We start from the raw sequence: 23,793 nt of genomic DNA, 5'->3' as shown, positions 1-23,793 counted from the left end.
ACGATCCCGATTGGATCACGATTATATATTTTAAAAAATCTTCACGGTTTGACACACATAGTCACTGACTTTACCGTGAAGAAAAACAATCACCGTTTCAGCATAATGCGCAAATAAACACTCTCCAAGTGGCTCCTTTATCATATGGAAATGACATCATCCAATAAACCTCGTAGGGGTTTTTGCCACATTACTGCGTCATGGCATCAGCAGAACGGTGCCTCTACACTTAAATCTGTGTAATATAATCCTAATGTTTGCACTAGAGTGTCAGTTCAAGGTGAAGCACTGCAGAAGCATCACTCATACTGTAAGTAAAATATGCAGTGGCCAGATTTACTGTATGTCGGACAGACTGCAGGTTAGGGCATAATGCATACATATACACTATAGAACCAGGAAAATAGCAATTCTGTAATGTTTTCCTCATATCAAATTCAACATTATTCAACAATTCACATTCAAAAATGTCACAATACTAAATTTCAACATCTTTAAACTACTTCATGTCTGGGGACATTTTTACTCTAATAGCCCATAAAAAAAGGACTTAACTTTGAAATATGCATATTTAATGGTATAATATGATGAAATATAAACAAATTTCCAATAAACATCTAAAATTTCCACCCCATACTTTCCAGTTTACACAATCACAAAATGAAAAAAAAAGCTCAAACCTTCAACAAATCAAGTTTGTAATTACATGTGCTTTTGATGAACCGTTACTGCTGAACAAAGATAATAAAATGTTTTGTTGTTGGCAAAGCTTGATTATCCCAACACCAGGTTGGTCAAATGTTGTGCAGAATGTCCCAAAGGTGAAGAACGGCAGAGTTCCAAGGTTAATGCCGAGGCTGCCGTGTCCGAGCGATCCGTTTTCAAACGCAGTCTTCCTTTAAAAATGATTTGTTGGTATAAAAGTAACTTTTAAAAATGAGAAGTTCCAGTACAAAACCTTTGTATGTGCAGACTTGACTTGGACCAGCTCACCAAAACAGCCGTTTAATCTCGTAGCAGCTACATATCCAGTTCAGCTTGAAACAACTTGGTAAAACAAAAAAAAGTAATATCATAAACATAAATAATGTAAAATATTGCATACAATGAGGGGAAAATATATACATTTGTTTTTTAAATGGCAGTACATAAATAAAAAAAAATGGCAAATGTTTCACCAGGAGAAGAAAAAAAAAAAAAAGGTAATTTTGCTCATGACTGGAAAGTGAAAATTTATACGCATGAGATGATCCAGATTATAATAAGGTTGAGATGCAGCGAGGTATCATTTCTGCCGTTGTTCTACTGAAAGAACCTGAGGCCTGCGACGAGGAAGAACTTCTCCAGGAAGATCTCAGAGTCGAGGACAGCGATGTGGGCGGCCCGGCCAATCAGCGAGTTAGCTGTGTTCGGCAGCGCATGAATGACATCGTAGCGCACGAGGTTACAGTCTTTGCTTTGAAGCACTGGTAGCAGCAGATTCTCAATCATCTCAGCATATACAGGACCTGGTAAGGGAGGTGGATTATTTTTAGTTATCCAAAGGGAGGTATGTTGAAAAAAAAAAACATGGATTAATTCACAGCTAAAACAAGCTCAGGAGACTCAAACTGGTTCTACTTGATCTGCTCCAGTTTACAGCACCTGGATTTATGACACAATTCTGTCCCAACAAGCCAGGACAGAGCACCAGGAATTTTTCCGGTAGCTCACCTGTTTGTTTGTCCTTCAGTGCAGTTTTGCACATTTCTATTCGGGCAGAATGATAGGGGACATAACGATCCTGCAGCGACCCCACCAGCACCACATTCTTGAAATATTGCAGACCTTCACAAAGCAAACAAAAGGTTACTCCTGCCATTGTGCGTTTCTCAGACACGGCTTAATATGTATTTGATTGAAAAATAGCTGAAAAACGAACCAGATTTCTTGCTGAGCTTGTAGAGGAACGTTTGGCGAGGATCAGAATGATCGCGGCATGTCAGCTGCAAGAGTGATCCGGACTTTTTCCACTTCTGCATAAACCAAAGACCTGAGAGGAAAAAAAAAAAAAGAAGCAGATTACATCAGACCAGAGTGCAACAACGCAACAAATACTGCTGAACGTTAATGGGATTACTCATAAATATGTGCTGCAAATTTAGAATCATACCTGTGTTGACCAAAGCAGAGCTGTTGTACAATGTGCCCAGGTGTGGACCTGAGAGTGAAAGGAAGGTGTGCAGCTTGCTTAGGTAACATTTAAACCTAGGCCTAGTTAGCACTGAACGAACTATGAGGTTCCCCAAAGAATGACCTACAAAGCTGCAAATAAAGGAGACATTTAAGGCCAAATGAATAAAAACGAGGGAAAAACAGAACAGAAAAAACACAGATAGTGCAAAATAAACTGGTAGCGCGTTGCAAGACTTCTGTATGAATCACCAGTTTGATTTTTCTTTATCAAAAATGTCATGACGCTTACCTAATCTTTGACACTGTAAGGTTGTATAGCTGAATGTACTGGACTATTTCATCCAGTAGTCGGTCCGTCATTGACTCAAAGTCAGCAAATGTGTCATTCTAGAAAGGAAGAGTAATAAATAAAGACATCTAAGACGTGTTTGATTTATCTCAGTACCATAAACAGTATTAAGTAAAAAGGATATTTATCCACCTGGTTCCTCTCAGACATTAGGAAATCTATACGAGCGCCAGGCAACCCGAGCTCCAGGTAGGTTTTTACAAGTCTCAGGTCTGCGCTGTTACCTGCAGATTAAGAGGACATATAAGACACAAATACTTTCTTTGGTAACAAAAAAGAAAAAGATCAATAGTAACATTTATTACCATCTAGCCCATGAACACAGACTATAAGGTGGATGCCTTCCTCGCAGCATTCATCGTCCTCCAGACTGAAATACGGCACAGTGGACGCCAGCTCAGGTACCTCGCTGTACAAGAAGCCAGGCAGTCTTAGCTGCTTCAGCTCTTCTTTGGCCTTAATGAATCTGCACCGTTACAAACGTGCATGAAAATCAGGTTAAAAGGTTCAAGAGGAAAATCTCTGTCTGGATTCTGGCACTGAGAGGGAGGACTCACGCTTTCATCTGTGGCGTAGGCGCACATTCATACCACTGTAGGCTGAAGGAAGGGTGGGCAGAGAGACACAGCGGCCTTCCCAAGCTGTGCCCAACACAGCTGGATGGAATGTTGGAACAGATGGGAGCTTTGGATAGGTCCTTTGTTTCATGGAGGTAGCTGATGCCGAGCTGTTCGAACAGGAGGCTCGTCTCACGTGCCCCTGCGTCCCCGACCCCACTTTGCTCCTCTTCAGTGACACCGTTCACGAAAGCATAGCCGTCGCCTTCCTCGTAGTAACCGTTCTCGATCATCTCGTGCTCCGTCTCGTCCTCGTCCTCCCTCACCTGCGGCTCCGCCTGAATTCCCAGTGTGATGGCTGATGTTTCTACAGGGCTGATTTCAGACACATCTGTACTGGAGCGTGAGCCAAAGTAGTTCTCTACCATTCCACGTTTCACCAGGTCAGTGCTGCTGGTGGCAGAGTTACTGGAGGGGCAGGCGGTAGGAGGTTCACTATGAGAATCTTTGAGGGTCCCAGAACTACTCGCTCCCTCAAGTCCAAGTTCTGCGTCCAAAATTGCAGGTTTCATAAGTTGGGAACCACTCACAGTAGTGTCCAGAATGCCGACTAAATCGATCCCTTCTCCAGAGAACACCAAACTCTGCTCCCGCACCAAGATGCTAGACTTCCTGCCCTGGGCTTCATAGCTGCCGGCACTCTTGGAGGACCCCTCACACTCGTCGTCTGAAGGCAAGGAGTTTATGGAGGTCAGCGAAGACTGAACTCCACTGACAGCACTGGTGTTTTCCAGAATCTCTGCTGCCCCACTGGGCTTTTGCACGGTACTTGGCTGAAATAGCCGTGGTGCAGGGCTCAAAGAGGGCTTTTCAGCTGGTTCAGCAATACCTACCCCCACACAGGCCTGTGGTCCTGGAACAAGCTGAGTGGCAAAAGAGCTGGGCTCACTTTCAATGCCCGAGTCTGAAAGACGAGATGAGGCACTGGGGACTCCGTCCGGCAGTCTGATACAATCACCTTTTGCCTGTACGGAGATGAGACAAGGCTGGCTGTGCTGTGCTGCCTCTTTAACGGGCCTTTCGTGCGCTCCGTCCACCACAGTCTGCTGTGACTCACACAGGCTTGTCTCTGGATGGTTCCTAGTCAGTTTGGGGTCAGTCCGATGTGGCAGCGCTGTTACTTTCTCTCCCTGATGTGGCTCCTTCGTACTTGGCTTCGTCTCCATTTTCAGCCCAGTAGACCACTGTGGCAGCTTTTGGCCACCGTGGTCGACGTGTTCCTCGTGGGCAGATTCGCTGCATCTAGAAAAAGTCTCAGTACCTGCCTGAGGTTTAATCTCTGTGTCATAATTTGCAGAAATATCGAAAAACCCTTTCTGACAAGGAGCAGTTATATTGTCATCGACAGCACTATTTACTGAACGTCCAGATGTGGCACCAGACTCAAAAAAAGAATCAACATTCGTCCTTAAGTAACTACTTGAAGCCCCAAACAAGTTATCTCGCTCCTCTTCTTGGTTTAGGGGACCTTCCCCTTCTTTATACTTGGTGCTGGTATCACTGGAGGAAGCTTTAAGGTTCTTATAGCCCACCAGAACTACAGAGTCCTTTGAGACCTGCCTGATTAGCTTCTTAGAGTTTTCAGCTTTTGAACTTTTCTTCAGTTTGACTGACTTTCCTTTGGACTTTGGTGGTGGATCACAACATTCAGAAGTCTTGTCCAGCGGGGCAGAGCGGGACTCGGGAACGGGGCTGGCTGCTGCACTGCCGTCTCTGGAGTTGGGCTTGTCTGACTTGGTGGATACTGAGCCAGTCCTGCTAGTGTGCATGCCCTGCCAAGGTCCGTCACGATCTTTTAAAAAAAATAAACGGGATCATACAAAAGAACACAACAAAATAGTAAGATTACAGATCCATGGATTACTCTGCAACCGACCTTCAGTGATGGAATCCAGGTATCTATCCTCAAAAATAATGGGCAGGGAGTTGACGTCGCCATCTAGATCAGCACTTTCTACTGGAAGTGCAGGCAAAGACAGGAAATAGCTGGAGGATTTGATAGCATTTGTCATCTGTTGGTGGCTGTGAGCGCTAACAGACGAGAGAGAGGAAGAAAAATTGAGAAAAGAGTTGGCAAACGCTTGTAACGCAATGCAATATTTCACAATCCAGCCAGAAATGACACAGCAACTTACTGAAGTTCCTGGTAGGCCAATGCAGATTGCCTCGGATGCTCTAGACAGAAAAATGCCTCAGCAAACCTCCTTACCTGGAATAACGCCACATTACACAAACTATCAGCAGTCAAAAAAAACCAAATCTGATATTAACATTTGTACAATGAGGTCTATGATTGTTTACTCTCAGCGTGTGATGATCCACAGCCAGGAGGGCTGTGACGTGCTCCTGCAGGGACACCACCTCCAGGAACTGCCCCCAGAGCGCCATGAGGAGGGAGCAGAGCTGAGCCAGGTTCATGTTGACCAGTTCTGCGAGCTCATCAGGAGACTCTGCTTTCAGCTAAAAATACAAGGAAGGTTTAACATCTTAGTAGAAATAAAAGTCAATTCTCATTTTAGCCTAGTCTAACCGAACCTAGCCTAAATCACTAGGTATCAACACAAGGCATTCATTCACTTTTCCTTCATCTCTCATAATCACCATTTTTAAATGAAACACTGAGGGTTCAATTACCTCATGAAGGATCAAAAAGATAAAGAATGTTGCATAAACGTGCTGCTTCTGTCTTAACGTGGCAACGCCTTCTAAAATGCTTCCTGACTGTAAACTCCTATATAACCACCTATTTTTCGCTGGCCTCACTGATTCCATTAAAATGAATGAATTTACACTTCAGCAGACAATATTTAGTGGCATTAAACTCACCTTCACTTCACCACACAGCTCAGCCAGACGAGCCTCCAAGTCCAGTTGTTCTAAAGACGCGGGAGAACAAGATGCCCGGTTAGGATTTACCCTCACCTAAATAAGAGCCGATTACTGAAACTACGAACACAATGTGAATTATTTGCTTTTTACAACCTTATCTTAAACAGATTACAGAACAATACTTTTGGCGATGCATCATTTAAAAGATGGAAAAAAGGGATTTGAAGCACAGAACAAGATAAAATGACTGTATGCTTTCATGTGAAAGTGGGTGATAGAGAGAAGGTATGTTGTCTATGAAAATAAACGGGGGAGGAAGGATGTCAAAGAAGAGAAAGGAAAGCAGATTGGAGGTACTGTAAGGATCCAGACATACCTATGTAGACGTGCCTTTGACTTCGGGGATAGGGTCTTCTGAGTACTCTCTCATATAGGACTTGCATGCTGGGCTTGACTAGTAAGATTGCACATATAGGTATATTTAACCTTTTATTATTTAGCTCTTCAGGATGGGTTAAATCTGTCCTCTTGAGCTGACTGGCTTTAGTAAGCAAGCATCAGATACAGATAGTGACAATTTGGCTCCAGTGCAGTGGTTCAGATGTAACTCTGGGATGCAAGTATGATTTTATTAGATCCTCCAACTGACTTTGTGGGTTGTTAGTTGTGTTGTCCATTAATGGGCGCTGTATGGCAATACGTATAAATCAGGTGAAATGAAATGAAAACACAACAAACTGGCAGGATGCAACGAAACAGCAACGCTAACAAAGGCAATGGAATCCAAACACATTCAAAGCATAACTTCTAGGATCCCTGCTCAGTTATTAGTTATTATGAAGCTCAAAACAAAACACGTGCTGAATATTTAGAGAGAATTCCTTTTTCAACCCCGACGCTCAAACCTGATGATGGCAGCCTCAGTGTAATGTATACCTAATTCCATACGGTGAGAGGAAGGCAGGTCTTTAGTGATAGAGGTGAAGTAGCCAAAAAGGCCCTGGTAGGTGAGGAGGAGACTGGAGCAAAGGTTGTGATGGAGGCTGAAGGCGTGCTGCAGACAGTTGTCCGACACCAGGAACGTCTTTCCCTGGTGAATAAAGACAACACACGGAGGAATCGGGTGAATCACACCGGGTTTTAGTTATTACGTAAGCTTATAAATGTCTAAAACACAGCCTGGCTCTACAACGCTCTACTCAGGCTGTTTCCCTTCTATTCTCTCCGTGTCCGTCTGATATTATCGTTTGCTCGGCTGCCAGCACACCCAGGACTGCTCAGGTGATGCAATTCCCACATCTTTCTCGGAACGTGCACACCAAATATGCTGGGTTGACTTATTAAGCCGATAACAACCGTGAGTCACGTCGAGCAGTTCTGATTATTTTTTAGGTTCAGTACAGCCAGATAGCAGAAATATGCAGGCTGCATTGCTATTGTTTGACTGAATGTTCTAGCTTAACGAATAAAGAGGTCGTAAGAAGGTGTGCCACTGGAAACCGGTCCCTGGAGCACCATTCCTTATGATTGTATATAACAATGCTTCATAATGCTGCTGCCAAGATCCCTGTAATGAAATAAGTGGTGGTCAATGACTTTTTGTTCCCATATGGCTCATTAAAGATGCATCAGAGGAGCGCTGCCTGTGTTCCACCAATACAAAATACGTCACATTCATCTATTCATTAACCTGATTTCCGTCCTTGTATGAAGAGATAATGAATTGCAGGTGCTTAACCAGCAATAACAACATGGGAGCAACTTTCGGGGATTTTAGACAGATCTAATCTTTGCGCGCGTCTCCCACTAAAGAGGAAAAGAGAACTCTCTTACATCCTGTGAGCTTTGCTTGACGTAACCACCGCCGAACACCACGTTCTCCAGAGGCGGGATGACCGAGTCTTTGCTCTGTGCTGGAGCGTTGCGGTTCAGCCACGTGCTTTTCACCGGCCGAGGGAGGCTGGGCAAACAAACGGGATTCAAAACCATCTAAAACAACGCGTGCTTCATTACGCCACTATTCTGTTTACTTTAATTAGAAAGGGTGTGTGTGTGTCCTCTGACCTGATCAGCGGCTGGTGGAGGGCCACCAGGGAGGCGTGGATGACTACGGAAATGACAGACAGGTGGAAGTAGTCAAACATGACGTTGGTGTGTTGGTGGATGCCTCGCTGGAGGCTAAAGTGCAAACGAAGCGTGCGCCCGCTGATATTCTGCAGCGAGCTCGGCTCTTCTGGCCTGTAGCGATAAAAACAGAGGAGACGACGTTAAGGAGAGATAGAGGAGATTAAAGAAAATAGGGACTCGCGTGGGTGACTCACGTGTAATCGCCATCGGTGAAATATAAATCCAAGAAAAGCTGGAAATCCATCTCGTTGAGGGACTCTTCCACCTGACACCAGCGAAGAACCATCAGGAGACATTTAGACTTTAAATAACAGAAGAGTCACGGGACGCCAGGGCGCTTCCTTTCATCCCTACCTTCTTTTCCTCCAGCAGCATCATCACTTTAAAGAGGAGGACGTCGTTCACCGCCACCTCCTCGTTCTTGTACAGGATCTGGAACGTTTTGCTGCAGATGGCATCGTCCTGTACCGAGGCAGGAAATGCCAGATCCGACCCTAGGCAATGATTATAGGAATGATTTTAACGTTCAGGCCGGACAGGAAGCATTCGAACTGCACAACTGGAGCCGGCGTGCATGAAGCGGCGCCGAAGCACCGATGACAAATGTTTGCTGCGGTGGTTCCGTTGAACGGTCGCAGGTCGGGCAGAAAGCTGATGGCATAAAGGTAAAAGTGTGTGTTACCTCCTGGATGTAGAAGGCTACATTCAACCTTGTGGGGAACCCGGGGTGGCACCTTTAGACCGGCCCGAATCTGGTAGAATCTAAAAACGCAGACAGGAGACGCTCATTTAAACCCCGAAGCAACGAGCAGCGCGAGGTTCAGACTGATTAGCTGGAAAGTGGAAAGTGACCCAGTGCTGTGCATCAATAAACGATGAGCGCCTTCTCGGTGAGCCGAGAGGAAAAGTGAAAGACACAAGTGGCAGGATATCTGGAACTGGTTTTTAAAAGCCTCAGAGCGACACCGGCCTTAATTTAGTGTCATTTGTTAGGATACGCAGGAACGGGAGCGCCCTGCGTCCAACAACAACCGCCTGAAACAGGTTTCAGCCAACAATTAAAGTTGCTGTTCTAAGATATTACACATCCAAAGAAGCTTTGCTGTAAAATAAAGGAGGCTGTAGTTTCCTGACCACATGAACTACGACCTTCAGATGATCAAGTAACCACCCACAACAATGCTAAGCACTTAGAAGGTCCCCAGCGGACTGTCCCTGTGTCCCTTAGAGTCCAATCAATGAAACCGGACGGGTTCTAATCAATAACATGGTGAATGTGACTGTAGGGAATGAGAGAAATGGTGTAAATGAAATGTGAAAGGAACGACTTGCCCTCTTTGAAACAAATCCACGTTGTAGAACTTGTGGAGCTCCACAGAGAATTCCACTGTGGCCTGGACTTCGGTCATCGTGCTGCCTACGGACACAGGTGCCTCACATCATCTGGAAAAAATCTGACAGCCTAAAAGGTGTCAGTAAATAACCGGGAGTCAGATTTGTCATTTCAGCTCCTCTGAGACATTAAACACGCGCTTCTCATTTACAGAAAACTAAACATAGCTTGATTGGAAAAGAAAAGAGGAAATGCCATTATTTTTAGCTTTAGCGGGGACAAATAACACTGCTCCCTCGTGCACTCGCTCCCTAAATAAGTCATGTATGAAATGAATAAATCAGCAGGAAAATGCCGTGCTTTTGTATCTAATCCACTGTAAGCCAATCTGCATGCACCCATGTGGATTTGACCTGCACGGCAAACATACTTTGCTCTGTCGGGAACTAAAATGTCCCTCCCGTCCAGGAAGAAATGGGCTGTGGACGTTAACTCGGCCTGACAGGACACACGGGAGCAGGAGACAAGCGTGACGAGCTGCAAAATACAAACGTTGAACATGTGCATCTGTTCCCTGTCATGCAGTAACACCTGCAAATGCAGTGAAAGGTCAGCATTAATGTCCACATCCATGCATGCAAGTGGTCTCTCAATACAGGAATAGCAACCGGGAATTTCACTACTTTAAATAAATAGATTGAGCCTCAGGACTGGTTGGGCTTTGGGAGAAAGTCGTTCCCATGTTGTGCTTGAGCCACGTTTACAGATCAAATGTGCAAATGGGAAAGAAAAGCCTCACAATGGGAGAGGAATCGGATTCTTTTCAAAACTTTTCAGCTGGGTCCATAGTTGCGCAATAACCCGCAACATGACACTGTACTGACAGGCCTGAACATCCAACCCGGGGGCATTTAAGAGACCCGCAGCGTGCCCACGGCTTTCAGTTACACATATCAGGATAATAAAACTGTTTAAAACCACCGACCAACTGCTGGTTGCAGCCACTTGGTCACCGAAAGTCAGAAACCGGCGAACGACAAACTCGAACACACTGAAGTTGTAACTTAGCTAAAAGATAAAAGTCCCAGCTGGAGGCTACGATCCGGGCAGATCTGGATGTTACAGGTGTCCCTAAGGCCTACCAAAGGTCCGATTGAACGCAAGCTACCCTTAAAGGTCAGGGAAAGTCTCCCGTGATAGCAATTTAGGCCGCTAACGACAACAGTAACGTTAGCCACCCCCAGACACTGGCACTGTACAAGCGGGCGAGCGCTACTCACCATTGCGTTGGCAGGCTAACGCTAGCGAGCTAACCAACATTAGCTGGGATTCCAGCCCTCTCGCCGCCCTTTCGCTGTCCTGACGTCCCGAACAAAAGCACTCAGCTCCGCGACTGACCTTCCGCCGACTCGCGTTTTTAGCAATAACCACTTAAAAGGCCGAGGAGAGCAGAGCGGCCGCGGATCTGCCTGAACACGTCTGCTAGCTAGCGGTGCCGTGAGGAGCGGACAGCGGGCGCCGCTCCAGCGTTGAATGCGCGTTCCTGCACGTGCCAGGCAGTGTCGCAGCTGACGCCACATGGAAAAAGGAGACAGTAATAAACGGGAGAGAGTGTAATAACAGCGGTAATAACGGGGGAAAGGACACGTTTATTCTTCTCTTAACATTGTTAATAAAAAAGATTAGTAGCAAAGATTAGCTGTTGGACAGAATTTCATTAAATTGCAATGTGATGAATCCAAATGAACTTGGTCACCTCATGAAAGAGTAATAATGCAATAATGTTCCTCCTCAAAACAGGAAAAATATCATGATAAAAAAGAATACCAGCTGTCAAAAGGGAGGGAATAAAAAGCCAAATCCACAGCACATCTGCCTTCTCTTCGCAGACACAGAAAATAAAGCTGTGTTTGTTTGCAGGAATGGTAAAATCCAAGGTGGCTGCAGGAGAACCCCAGTGGAATGTGAAGTTAACACCGAGCTGTGGACACACTCCCCCAAGTAAATGACAATGGTCGAGCCTATAAGAGATGCCGTGGCGTGACCCGGACCCTCTGGTCCTGTCCAGGCTCTTTGCTGATGGGAACCTGGTTACAGACGGATCCTGCAGCAGGTGCTTCTCTTTTCATGCCCAGATCAAACTGAAATGGAGGGAGTCAGAAGGTAAATACACCTCGGCGTTAACTCTCTGACACAAACGCTCGTTCTTGCATGTTGAGGTTTTCCTTGTTTCATTCCAGGCACATCCTTCTGTTTGCATTGTGTTGTGGCCGCATGATCCCACCACACCTTTGCACAGGACTTCATTCCCCGGGTAAGTGGCCCCTTTTCCACTAAAGTGAAACATTAAAGTGGTAAACTAACACCTAAATCATGTCCTGTTGAACGTCTCATCTGCAGCTCTCATCCTGCTGCGTCGTCTCATGAATCTTCTACTAAATTCTATGTTTTCAGTATTATTAGTACTTCTGAGCTGTACAGGTCACAATGACTTTCCAATGATTTGCTTTTCCTGAGTAATTATTTAGCCTCTCCGCTATACAAACTGCTGCTTAATCTATATTTTACAATGTGAACCCTGTTCCAACCATGCTGGATAAAAGAATTCCCTTGTTTTGCTGTGAATCGACTCTCCTGTGCATCGAACGCTGATGTTGCTCATGAATCATACATGCAGATGTGTTTTGTGGGGGGGGGTGGGGGGGGGGGGCTTTATTCACGCATGTGTACTGTATACCTCACACTTCAGCCTTGATCAAGACCTTTAACATTCTGTGCAGATGTTGACGGGGGAGTCTGGAACTTAGGCGTTAACTAGGAGACCACAAACTGTCAGAGATAGCCTAATATTTATTCAAGGCAGTGGCGCAGCTCTCTAAACACTGAGCTTTGAGCTTCGACACACAACCCCCCCCCCTCCCTATTAACTCTCTCTCTCTCTCTCTCTCTCTCTCTCTCTCTCCTATCTGGCATCTCGCAGCTGTGAGGTTTTCATCTCAGGGCCGTCTTCAGATGGAGCAGCAGTCCACGTGCCCTGAAAGCAATGTTGGTGAAGTTTATTTCCCAGGTGGATTTCCAAAATAAAAAACAAACTACCCGTGTACATCTAAGAAAATCTCAATTTCACATACAATCCCCTGTATGTTGCTGTAAAATGTGAGCGTACGCCAGCAGGATCTGGGCAGATCTTCTGTCTAATAATTCCTTTGCGCCCTTAGGCTTTTATATCATGTCTCAGTTCCACATTGCTGAGCTAGCAAGAAGAGGGACTGTTAAAAGGGTCACTGGATTATCTCCCCAACAAGTTGCCTATCAAATAGGTCCAACATTCAACTTCCGAATCAACACAAGGTGAGGCGGCCGATATGGGAGTAAATACCACCACCTAGCGGCCAAACAAGTATAACACCGATACCCTGTCCATGGTGCTGAACATTAAAAACTAAACTTTGTGATACCGCCACACCCTCCTCACGAATGGGATATTGATTGTTCATAAGGATACAAGTTGAGAGGGGGTCAGTAATAATTAAATCCATTCATGTTTCAGATCGGCGTACCCTCTAGGACTCCCCGAGGAGTTCGCGTTTGAGGCCGTGTTGCGCATGAGTGGCAGCACTATCAATAAAAACTGGAACATCTGGCAACTGCAGACTGCCGATGGGGACGAGCAGCTGGCTGTAAGACTGAACGGTGAAACCAAGTCTGTGGAGTTTACTTTCACCGCGCTGCACGCCGGGAATCAGACCGTTATTTTCAGCCAAATCGATTCCCTTTTCAATGACCTCTGGCACAACATCCTGCTGGAGGTCAGCAGGAATTCGGTCACTCTGTTTGTGGACTGCCACAGGGTCCATTCAGAGGAGACACCAGCTCGACAGAAGGTCAGCCTGGATGGCTTCACGTCAATCGGAAAGCTCAAGGACAACCCACTGATTGCTATCCCGGTATATTATTATTATTACTATGGTTTATTGCTTCATAAATCGTATACGTTTGGGAGTTTATTAGATTGTTGACTGCACTAGTAGCTATACGAAACAGTCTTTAACGACGCTTGTGAACAGCGCGGAAGTGCTTCTATGCTAAAACAGCCTCTGTAGTTGAAATCCGCCTCCCCTCAATTCAGACTTTGGCGACAAAAATGCCAAATTTGTCGCAGGTTGCGGTGAATACGCGGCCATTAGCAGCTGGACTCCAGAGAGTCGCGCTCCCTGCCTCGTTGTGCGTAATTACGCACCAAAACTCAAATATAATTAAGTGACCGCCCAGCAGCCCCATTTATGCCTCAATCAGGCTTCTCAGTAAAGTTTCCGTTATGAGTCGCAGTTTGTGACCCGTTTCAATGAATTAAATGATTTTTTTTTTTTGCAGTGCGTTGCTAGAAAGACGATAGGAGCGCACAGAACTGCACAAATCGATTGATTGCCAATGATAACATCAACTTCTAATATTTCTATGCCAGTTTGAGCTCCAGTCGATGCTGATTCACTGTGACTTGAAGCGAGCTCGGACAGACGCCTGTCCCCTGCCTGCCAGGACATCGGTGAGACTACACAGATAAAGTGACTTTCTTCCACCCTCATTGTTAACCCCTCCTTTTAGTCTCATTAATTTCAAGGCTATTCTCATTAAGATCTTCAGTTGAAATCGCTTTTGAGAGGTTAAATCAGCCGCTGACTTTGCCTATTGGTGGCGCCTGGGCGATGGCCCCGCCCCTTTGCCTACGTCACCCACCCCCTCCTCTAAATCTGCATCCTTGTTAATAAACATGAGCCGCTGGTGGCCCCGGGACCCTGGATGGTTTTAGATAGCCGCTGCGGATTCAGCTTGGTTGTTTTGTCTGGGGGATCCTGCAGCAAAGCCGGGACTTACTCCTTTTCTCTCTGGCTGCCCGAGGGGACATGATGGCTGGAGCCCTCCGGGGGCCCCTTCTGCTGCTGCAGCTTGTCCTCATTTGCTCCGCTCAAGTAAGACTAACTGTGCTCCTCTTTCCCTGTTTTTTTACAGCCTGCTGTGAGCGAGGCGCAGGTAAGCGTCCCGCAACTGTTTCTTCAGCTCAAATCGGATTAGAGTGAATATCGGACAGCTTTTTGACAACGTTTGTCATGCGGAGCCTGTTTCCTCTAGCAAATGAGTTATGTAACGCTATAAGTTCTATCTTCTGTGCACCTGTTCCCCTGTTTTCATAGTGTTATGGTGAGAGACAATGGTTGATCGTTGTAGGATGAAGTTGATATGTGTTCTTTTACTCAGAGAAGCCAAGAACCACCTGGACCTCCTGGACCTCCTGGACCTGCAGGTGTACCAGGAATTAATGGCATTGATGTAAGCCCTTTTCTCCTCCAACACTGTGAATAAATGTATCAAAGGATTTGCTAAATTTCCAAGATTTGGGCTGTTTCAGGGGGAAAGAGGAGCAGACGGAGAGGACGGCTTTCCTGTAAGTATATATATGTCTATATCAGGGAAACCATGACAATAATGTGTTGTGGCTCATGTTTGATAACGGACCTGTTATCATTAGGGACCTGATGGAGATGCAGGCAAACCCGGCTCTTCGGGACTACCTGGTATTCCTGGAAATGATGTGAGTTCTTTACGAATGTTATGTATTTGTAATGGGAAAGTGTCCCGCCTGAATAAAGAGGGATTCTCCCACCACACAGTTATTTCCTGTCAGGTTTAAATTAGATTTTAAGGGAAATCTTAGTTAAATGTGACCAAAAATGTGAGGAATTCATTCAAACAGGCCGAACAGGACCCCATTTCCTTTGTGTTAATGAGTGTGGAGACCGGCTGCTGGCAGGAGGGTTAAGCAAACATCAGGATTAATACTGGAGCTGATGATAGACAGAGGAAAGGTGCCTCGGAGGAGCCTTGGATCTAAACTGCACTTTACACCAGAAAGCATCTCTCTGGAACAAAAGCAGCCTTGTCGGCTGGCTGCTTTTGGTGTCTCCAGTGGAGAATCCTCAGGAAAGTGTGGAATGATTCCTTCCACTGAGCTTGTTTGGAGTGGACCAGAGGAATGTTGAGCGCTGCACGAACTGCCGTCTCAGACTTTTGCCCTCTGCCCCAGCCTCTTTTTCTGTGTTTGCTGGGTTGAATGCTCCCTCCAGGGCATCATAATGCCTCCATGAACTGATCTCTAACCTCAGTGGGAGCGAAGGTAGCGTGTCCTGCACTCTGGGCCAGGTTAATCCTGTTCAGGGACACCCTAGGCTCCGCCCACTGGCGATAACGATCCTAATTATATTAAGGTGATGTAACAAAAGGAAGTCCTGAGTTAAATTTAATCAACAAATGTTACTAAATAGTATAACATCCTTTAATTTTTAACTAAAATGTAATAACAAACAGTCACTGAGGTTTGTTATGAAGTATTATTCAAGCCTGGCTTCTCTTGTCTGCAGGGTTTGACGGGCCCAATCGGAGAACCCGGTCTAGACGGTCTCCCCGGACAGAAAGTGAGTGACTAATGAGCCTTCCTGCTTCGAACATTGTCCGTGAAACGGTGCCAAGCTGCTGTCCAGCCTTTTGGCTCCGTAGCAGGCGCTGCAATGCAGAAACCAATTCCTCATGACAAATGGGACTTAATCCTGCAAGTGTTCCGTGTAATCTCTGCGAGGAGCGGGAGCCCCGGCATCCGTCCTCATTAGGCTGAGCATTGTTAGGTCAAGTGGGCCTGGCGCGGTCATGTGATGAGCAGGAGGAATGTGTCAGCTGCTCGCTCTGAATGGAAAACAGGCTTTCTACCTGTGTGTTAAGTGTTGATCCTCATCCTTCAGGGCGAACCCGGGAAGCCCGGACCCCGAGGAGCAGCCGTGAGTAGCTCTTCCTCCCTCCCTCACCATCACAGCCCAAACATTTCATGCTGTGTACTTTGTTAACGACATGCCCTCATAATGTGTCTGCCTGTAGGGGGTTGGGCCAGATGGGTCTCCTGTAAGTATTTTATGCGTGCTGCACATCAATCAGTACCACAGAATGTAAAATGTCTGAATATTGAGCACCTGACACGTGGCTTTGCGCAGGGACCACCAGGACCGGGGGGGGCTGCTGGGAGAAATGGGAAAATCCGGCCTGCCGGTGAGTGCAGTATGTCTGAGGAGGCTTTAAACAGATGTGGCAACAGGAGCAGAAGCCTGCGCTCGATGAGAGCGGAGCCACTTACATTTGTCGGCTCTCCGCAGGGAGCCATGGGCGTAAGAGGACCCCAGGGACCACGCGGACCAACAGGACCCCGCGTAAGCTCCGTTTCACCTCTCACACAGTTTGAAAATGATGATCTCCAATTCATTTTCAGCTTGTTTGTGATGCTCTTAAATGCCCCGCGAAGTGAGGAAATGACAGTGAACTTGTGTTTCCTCTCAAATTCAGGGTGCAGCTGGAATGCTGGGCAGTTCTGACCTGGTGAGGACCCCTCCCCCACTGGATATTTTGATTTTAAAAACATCAGGGATTATTTAACTTTCTTTTTTATTTTTTGCTTTGCCTGGGGTGTAGTGTCCAAACTCTTGCCCACCTGGGACCCCTGGACATCCTGGACTTCCTGGTATGAAGGTAATGGCTCAAGTTGTCGCGTTTCATGCCAAAATCATGCTGACCTGTATTAATTCAATTGTTGCATGTGATGTTTTTAGGGCCACAAAGGTGTCAAAGGGGACGCAGGTGAACCCGGGAAACAAGGCCACAAGGTATAAATAAGTTCAGGGCAAATCCGTCACTCATCAAACCGCATTTTAGGCCTTTAGGCCATTCGTAACGCGTTGCAAACGTCAACAAAAGGGGATTTATACTCTCCATAAAACCACATAAATGGAACGTCCAACCATAAAGTTCCTCCACATGCCTCAACGTTCAACATCAGAGAGCAATTATGCATGATTCAAACATGAGACGCGAATCCTCCGGGCCTTTGAGACAAGTATTACACATGTAAGTCTATTTCAAGAGGAATTGATTGTTCAATCCAGTGTGTAATACCCTGAAAGGATGATTTATTCAAAATGGTTTTCAAATGCGGCCACCTCTCTTCCCATAATGTATCCACGCACTATATAAATGGAAATGAGCCCGGTTGGATCTCCTTTTATCACGCCATTGCCACCATATGATTTACTGCCACAGTGAAGGAAATTCTCATTCAAGGGGACGTTTGGGTGACTTTTTGACAGAAAAATGTAAAGTTGAAACAAACATATCAATAAATATTAAATCCACAATGAGGAAGAGGCATAAAATGTTCTTTTTTTTTGGAACCGATCACGTCTGACTGCAGCGTGTCCAGGAACTTCGTTCCTGTGTTTACATGTCTTAATGGCCACGCAGCAGAGGAGGAACAATAAAGAGAAATGGCCATTGTAGGCAGAGCAAATGTGCATGTTTTCACACCCTCGCGGTGAGATCATTATCTGTTTTAATGAATTTGCCTCCTCAGGTCCACCAAACTCAGCACATTATTATTTGCAATTTGCGAAGCCGGATAATGGCAGCGTGGAGTTAAATCATCAGCTTTAACCCTCCTGCGAGCCATTAAAGGCTATTTTAAAAGCAATTCACAGAGGCTGCCCCATTTTCTAATTAGCACACGGGGAAAAATGAGGGGGGGGGCAGCCTCTGTTTGTCCTCTATAATGAAGCTAAATTTGCTGTTTTGCTAATGGACTTTGGGCGGCTTTTCCTCTGCTAATGTTCTCCTCTCACCCAGGGCGAGGAGGGCGAGCAGGGCGGCCCGGGGGAGGTCGGAGCTCAAGGACCAACGGTCAGACGCTGCGGCGATTAGAAGCTCAAGTCCCAGTTCAACCTCGTGCCATGTTTTTTTTCCTGCTCACATCTGCTTGATATGCTCATTATTGTAGGGACCTCAGGGAATCCGTGGAGCTACAGGATTGATGGGCCCCAAAGGAGAGATGGTACACACCTTTGTTACCTCTAAATCCAAAGTGGATTTGATGCTCTCATCATTAGCTGTAAAGTTGCTGGCTGGTGTCCTCTGTGGACAGATGACACGACTCTTGTTGTCCTGCAGGGTCCCAGAGGTCTTGATGGAGATCCTGGTCCTCAGGGTGTGGCAGGGGCCATTGTGAGTTTGTCCCTAGGCTTTATTGATTGATTGGCATAGGAAAGGACTGCAAACTTTTTGCAAGTTATTCGATTCCATTTTTAAATCTTGCGATGGTACATCTTAGTATTGTTATTTCAGGGAGACAGAGGCCAGAGAGGCGTGATAGGTGAGCCTGGACCTTCAGGTGAGAAGGTGAGTGGACACATTATTGGCAATTTCAGACCTACGCTGCATACTTTAAAGCCTTCTTAACGTTATTATAGGGCACCCAAGGGCCAAGAGGAATCACGGGCGTTCCAGGTCCGAAGGGGGAGGCTGTAAGTTTCTGAGCCTTAATATTCTAAATCCGCCCTGCACCTGCTAACAGCTGATAGTATTGACGGTTGTGGTTCTCCACCAGGGCTTACCGGGCGTTGACGGGCGCGAGGGTATACCTGGGATGCCTGGAGCAAAGGTCTCAGCGGTTCACAGATGGGGTTGTCATGCTGCAGGGCCCGGTGTTGAGTTCTAGGGGCTTCTGCTGCTAGCTTCTGTTTTTTCACTCTCTTCCTCTCCCCGCAGGGAAGCATCGGGAAGGCAGGCGCTCCCGGAGAGATCGGGCCTCAGGGGTTTCCTGTGAGTGTGACCTTTACTCCGAAACTGTCGGGACCGGCTCTGAATGCGGCCGAGTAAACCCACCAGGAACCGTTAAAGCGCCAGGACACGTGTGCTGGCGTTACAAACAACAGATCTTCAAGTACAATAGAAACTGGGAAGCCCCCAATAATGGGCTGAGATTTCCAAATGAATCATTTTGTCCTTTTCCAGCTCCTGGTTTATTGATGATTTTATTATTCCATGAAATATGGACGTTATTCTAGTTGGACATTCCCAAGAGATGATTTCTTTTCTTGCTGTTAATTATCTTTGATTTTTTCCCCCAGGGTTTGCCTGGTTCACCTGGACCGAAAGGCACCAGTGGCTCTAAGGTTGCTGTTCTTTTGTTTTTTAGCATTTTAATTGTTTTATTGTCCTTCAGCTTTTCCTTTCAAAACTGTAATAATCACAGAGCAACCTTCTGCCCAGGGCGACGCTGGACAACCAGGCCTCCCAGGAACAATGGGATCAACTGGAAAAACAGTACGTACAGTATGAACGACATGTGTTCAGCCCGTGGTTCTCCTCTCTTCTGACGCGCTTCTGTTCCCACAGGGTGAGCGAGGTGAACAGGGAGAGGTCGGGCCTGTTGGACCTATTGGTGAACCGGTGAGTACACCTGGACTTCATATACGTGTGTTGTATCAACTTTTATAAATACCCTTTGTTCCTTTTTCTAGGGCAACATAGGACAGCAAGGCCCTCTGGGTCCAGCCGGCAAGCCAGGTGCCAGGGTATGATATAATGTCGAGCATCTCACATTAGCAGCAAGTCTGTATTCAACGTCAAATAGTAGGAATATTAAAAAAAAACAGATGTTGTGCCATTAGAGATGGCACAAGATGGACTCAAGAGTGGATTTTAATGAAGAGAATGAAGAGGTTGAAACGACCCTGGAACTGTGGCCTTCCTGTGGTCTTCCTGTTGTTTCAGAATAGTCGGAGGCTGGATCTCACATGAGGTCTATTTTCACAGTAAGGGGAGACCTGCAAGCAGCAGAGTGAATGGGCTCTCTGTTCTCCTGGCATTCCTCAGACAGTTGTTCACTGATCAAAGTGGGAATGCACAAAAAAAACCTGCTAGGGAGAACACGCCGAAAAAAGATAGGTCCAGGTCCACACAGAGAAGAACCTGACCACAAACGCTTGTTGTCGATACAGTTAAAAGGTTCCCGTTAAATCAGGAGATGCATTATTGTATCTTCTATAACTTGTTATTCACCCACATTCTACTCACCATTTGTCCATGTTCCTTTGTTTTTAGGGACCCAAAGGTGACCCCGGTCTCCCGGGTCTCCCTGGTCCTCCTGGTTCGCGGGGGGAGAAAGGAGAGAGGGTAAGAAATGAGGACACAACAATTTTATTTATTTATTTATTTTGATTTTGGGGTTTTTAGCTGTTCCCGAAACAGTGTCACGTTTCCTGCCACAAACTGCAGAACAGCTCCCTCTAGTGGCCGCTCATTTCCGAATTCCGTCACTGCAGACATCAATTTAATCTCTCCTTTATTTTTCATTACAGGGAGAAAGTGGAGAACCAGGACCCAAAGGAGATCAGGTATGAAATCCCTGTAATAAATATTCATATGCTCTAAATATTGATGATACATTTAAATACAAAGAAGGTTTACATAAATAAATCATTTCAAGAATGTGTTTTTTGCAGGGAGCACAAGGTGATGAAGGGAACCCCGGAGACAAAGGCGATGTTGTAAGTTGTTACACCATCATTCGCATTACTGTTCAACATATAAATAACATCCACCTAGCTGACTTTGTTTTTATTCTCTCTCTCTTTTTTATGAACTGCTGCATTATAGGGTGATGCAGGAGAATCCGGCCCTAAAGGAGAGGTGAGCTCAGAGAGATATTTTATTTATCTTGTCTTTCCGAGTCTGTTAAAGTACTAAAAACGAGTGCAGCTTTGTAATATCCCCCTGGTACGGAACCTTGCGTTCTGCTCAGATCGGTAACCTGGGTGAACATGGAAATAGGGGTCCGGAGGGCAACCGAGGTCAACCTGGCATCGAGGGCCCGTCTGGCACAGCCGGACCACGGGGCATGCAGGGTGACAGGGGTGCTCCTGGAGTCAGAGGCTCTCAGGGACCTCCAGTAAGTTAAAAAAAAACAACCTCAAAAATAATGAACTCCAACTACACAGTGTTGGTTCCTCTGCAGTCTGTAAAACGGATTTAAAAGCTCTCGTTAAGTCAATGAGAGCTTTTAAATCAAGTAGATGTTTCCAGCACTGTCGCAAAATCCTACAGTCCTCTTTTTTTCCTCCCCTGATTCCTTCTAGGGTAAAGAGCCAAGTGATCAGCACATCAAACAAGTCTGCATGCGAGTCATGCAAGGTAAGGGCTGATAGGCCTTCGACCTCATTTATCATTTCCCTTGTGCCTCATTTCATGACTTTAATCTTTCCCAGAATGCCTCATTACACAACCACATACAGGGTCGCCCCTGCGTTGTCTCATTGATCTTGGTGGTAGCGGAATACTCTAAAGTTTAAAAAAAAAGAGGGAGGGAAGGCCTCCCAGCCCAAACATGAAATAAAGCTTCAGCCTTTGTTTATTTGATGGATGAAAGATTCGCTCTCCGGGCTTTAGAAATGTCTCACTGAAGTCACAACCTCTGTTCTCTCCATTCTCTCCCTCTTACGTCTCCACAACTCATCTCCTACGCTCATGATTTTTTTATACCCGATGTGCTGAAAAATTTATTTCACCTCCAGCAGACCTGCACGCCTCCGCTCGGAGCAAAGAGTCTGCCTGGCAAGGAAATCTTACAAAGAGTGCAGTCGTGCAGTGGCGGCATGAATTTTCATCGGGAGACAGAAAAAAAAAAGGGGAATTTAAATGCAAAACACTGCGCGACGAGGCGCCGGGGGAGAATTGTATTAGATCCTTTACACCGTGAACATGGGTTTTTCTGCTGCTGATTGCCTGAAATAAAGAGTATTATCTTCCTCCTCGCAATCGTATGGAGTTTCAGGTGTGGGGGGGGGGGACTCGCGGGGTGACGTGACCAGATTTTCACCCCGTCGTTGGAGGGTCTCCTCCTGGGCTTTGGTGCCATTCATTACCAAGTGCTTTGCTGCAATAGTATGCTTGGTTGTTGCCCATGACAACTGCTTCTGTGTCAGCTTGTGCATTTTGTGACCCGTAATCCTACAGAACACCTGGCGCAGCTGGCTGCCAGCTTGCGGAGGCCAGAGACCGGCGTCGCGGGTTTACCTGGAAAACCAGGACCTCCGGGACCTCCTGGGACCCCAGGTGACAGCGGCTTCCCTGGGCATGCTGGAGCAAGAGGGCTTCCAGGTCTGAAAGGGCCTCCAGGACCTCTGGGAAAGAAGGGACACAAAGGTAGTGAATGGGGCCGTCATGTGTTTGCTTTGCTGCCTGTTCGGCGCTGAGATCTTAGTGACTTTATCTCCATTATAGGTGAACTTGGAGACAGAGGCAGCAGAGGACCCACTGCACGAGGACCCAAAGGTCAGCCGGGACCCCCTGGACTTCCTGGTGAGTTCAGACTTTCAATCTAATGAACTGAAGTCTGTTTTGAATGCAGCAACTAGTAGCCTTAAATGACTTTTGTAAACAAAGGTGAACCAGGCAAACCTGGTTATGGTCGGGACGGTCGAGACGGCCAGAGGGGACGTCCCGGTGTCCCTGGACAGCCCGGCGTACCCGGTCCTCCAGGTGCGCACGGTCTCAATGGCTACTGCGACCCATCGGCCTGCAACCTCCAGGCAGGGGCCGCTCACCAGTCTCTGGATGTGAAAGGACCTGCAGGGAACTGAGCATCTCACCGGACTGGACCGGTCCGGACCGGACCAGCTCCTCCGAGCTCACCCCATTCTTCACTGCACACGGCGTTCAGAGGCCGTCTTCCGAGGAGACGTCGAAGCGACGTCCGTCCATTAACCTCTAGCCTTTTGTGCCAGCCGTGTCTCTATCAGAAGAGAGCCTCATCTGGTCGTCGTGAAACAAACAAACAAACAAACAAACAAACAAACAAACAAACAAAGTCTAATCTGGTGTTTTTGTGCCTGAGAGCTGCTTTCAGAAACTCCTGCTCCCATTTCTGGGGGAGGATACGAAATGGCCAGAAATCTTGTTTATCCCACTCTCCTTGTGGCTCTGTTTGCAATTTTCCTTTTTTTCACCCCATTTATGATTTTTCTTTGGGGGGGGAACTAAAAGTAGCTTTTCATTCTTCACAGAAATTAGCTTTAGAAAATATTTTTCTTGATGCCCTACAAAATAAACCCACTCATCCTGTTCCATGCTGTAATATCCTGGGCTCCAGATCAGAGTCCCCCCCCTCCAGAGTGGATGCAAACCCCACCGAGACACACTGACCTCAGCACATGTTGTAAATCTGTAAAAAAAAATAAAAATAAAGCTTTTGAAATGTAGTAAGTCGCAATTCCTTCCAAACAAGAGGATGTAAGATGTTTGTCTCCTTGTGCAGCCGCTGCAATATGTCCGTAATAAATAAAATATTTTTATTTTAACCCTAATCACAACCTTTTCTTTTTAAGACTATGCAACAACAAACAAGGGGAAATAAATTGTGCACCTTGAAATGACAGATGTCACCTCACTTTTCGACCCACATTGGAGCTGCGTTGATGAATTAACATAAAGTGGTGGAT

At 46.2% G+C, this 23,793-nt stretch overlaps 2 protein-coding genes across 6 annotated transcripts; one reads left to right on the top strand and one right to left on the bottom strand.

The window, feature by feature from the left end:
- Positions 1 to 309: 309 nt before the first annotated feature.
- On the bottom strand, positions 310 to 10,982 carry fam135a (family with sequence similarity 135 member A). 4 transcript variants are annotated; one of them, XM_029834631.1, is made up of 22 exons: positions 10,711 to 10,982; positions 9,861 to 10,021; positions 9,430 to 9,559; positions 8,780 to 8,859; positions 8,452 to 8,591; positions 8,292 to 8,362; positions 8,035 to 8,208; positions 7,804 to 7,930; positions 6,907 to 7,060; positions 6,347 to 6,424; positions 5,968 to 6,017; positions 5,443 to 5,601; positions 5,277 to 5,350; positions 5,018 to 5,172; positions 3,082 to 4,933; positions 2,830 to 2,990; positions 2,657 to 2,748; positions 2,465 to 2,562; positions 2,153 to 2,304; positions 1,922 to 2,032; positions 1,714 to 1,827; positions 310 to 1,508 (listed from the first exon to the last, which is right to left on the bottom strand). In XM_029834631.1, the coding sequence occupies exons 3-22, from the start codon at positions 9,504 to 9,506 to the stop codon at positions 1,303 to 1,305; spliced, it is 4,125 nt and encodes a 1,374-aa protein (XP_029690491.1). In that variant the 5' UTR covers positions 9,507 to 9,559; positions 9,861 to 10,021; positions 10,711 to 10,982; the 3' UTR covers positions 310 to 1,302. The 4 variants fall into 4 exon arrangements, with proteins under 4 accessions (XP_029690491.1, XP_011601728.2, XP_029690493.1 ...); XM_011603426.2 differs by having other exon boundaries at positions 9,861 to 9,967; XM_029834633.1 differs by lacking the exon at positions 6,347 to 6,424 and having other exon boundaries at positions 9,861 to 9,967.
- Positions 10,983 to 14,226: 3,244 nt separating this feature from the next.
- col9a1b (collagen, type IX, alpha 1b) lies at positions 14,227 to 23,633 on the top strand. 2 transcript variants are annotated; one of them, XM_029834636.1, is made up of 32 exons: positions 14,227 to 14,400; positions 14,687 to 14,758; positions 14,838 to 14,873; positions 14,958 to 15,020; positions 15,847 to 15,900; positions 16,222 to 16,257; positions 16,355 to 16,378; positions 16,468 to 16,518; positions 16,600 to 16,680; positions 16,814 to 16,846; positions 16,940 to 16,996; positions 17,077 to 17,130; positions 18,143 to 18,196; positions 18,294 to 18,347; positions 18,464 to 18,517; positions 18,638 to 18,691; positions 18,763 to 18,816; positions 18,900 to 18,953; positions 19,061 to 19,114; positions 19,423 to 19,467; positions 19,565 to 19,618; positions 19,691 to 19,744; positions 19,816 to 19,869; positions 20,399 to 20,470; positions 20,656 to 20,691; positions 20,800 to 20,844; positions 20,954 to 20,986; positions 21,099 to 21,245; positions 21,433 to 21,487; positions 22,310 to 22,498; positions 22,577 to 22,654; positions 22,739 to 23,633. In XM_029834636.1, the coding sequence occupies exons 1-32, from the start codon at positions 14,335 to 14,337 to the stop codon at positions 22,933 to 22,935; spliced, it is 2,064 nt and encodes a 687-aa protein (XP_029690496.1). In that variant the 5' UTR covers positions 14,227 to 14,334; the 3' UTR covers positions 22,936 to 23,633. The 2 variants fall into 2 exon arrangements, with proteins under 2 accessions (XP_029690496.1, XP_029690495.1); XM_029834635.1 differs by lacking the exons at positions 14,227 to 14,400; positions 14,687 to 14,758; positions 14,838 to 14,873 and having other exon boundaries at positions 14,985 to 15,020; positions 16,468 to 16,522; positions 16,627 to 16,680.
- Positions 23,634 to 23,793: the final 160 nt, after the last annotated feature.

This window comes from Takifugu rubripes, chromosome 4, assembly GCF_901000725.2.
Source record: "Takifugu rubripes chromosome 4, fTakRub1.2, whole genome shotgun sequence".
Lineage (NCBI taxonomy): Eukaryota > Metazoa > Chordata > Actinopteri > Tetraodontiformes > Tetraodontidae > Takifugu > Takifugu rubripes.
The sequence above is the reverse complement of the archived record's forward strand: the minus strand, read 5'-3'. Positions and strand labels throughout refer to the sequence as shown.

Bases quoted from the DNA above. Each gene is read 5' to 3' on its own strand.
- col9a1b (XM_029834636.1), top strand. From the start codon at position 14,335: ATGATGGCTGGAGCCCTCCGGGGGCCCCTTCTGCTGCTGCAGCTTGTC. The intron at 17,131-18,142 runs GTATAAATAAGT...CCTCTCACCCAG, and splicing joins CCGGGAAACAAGGCCACAAG to GGCGAGGAGGGCGAGCAGGG. The intron at 20,692-20,799 runs GTATGAAATCCC...TGTTTTTTGCAG, and splicing joins CAGGACCCAAAGGAGATCAG to GGAGCACAAGGTGATGAAGG.
- fam135a (XM_029834631.1), bottom strand. From the start codon at position 9,506: ATGACCGAAGTCCAGGCCACAGTGGAATTCTCTGTGGAGCTCCACAAG. The intron at 5,602-5,967 runs GTGAGTTTAATG...TTGTATTTTTAG, and splicing joins AGCTGTGTGGTGAAGTGAAG to CTGAAAGCAGAGTCTCCTGA. The intron at 2,749-2,829 runs GTAATAAATGTT...CTTAATCTGCAG, and splicing joins CTGTGTTCATGGGCTAGATG to GTAACAGCGCAGACCTGAGA.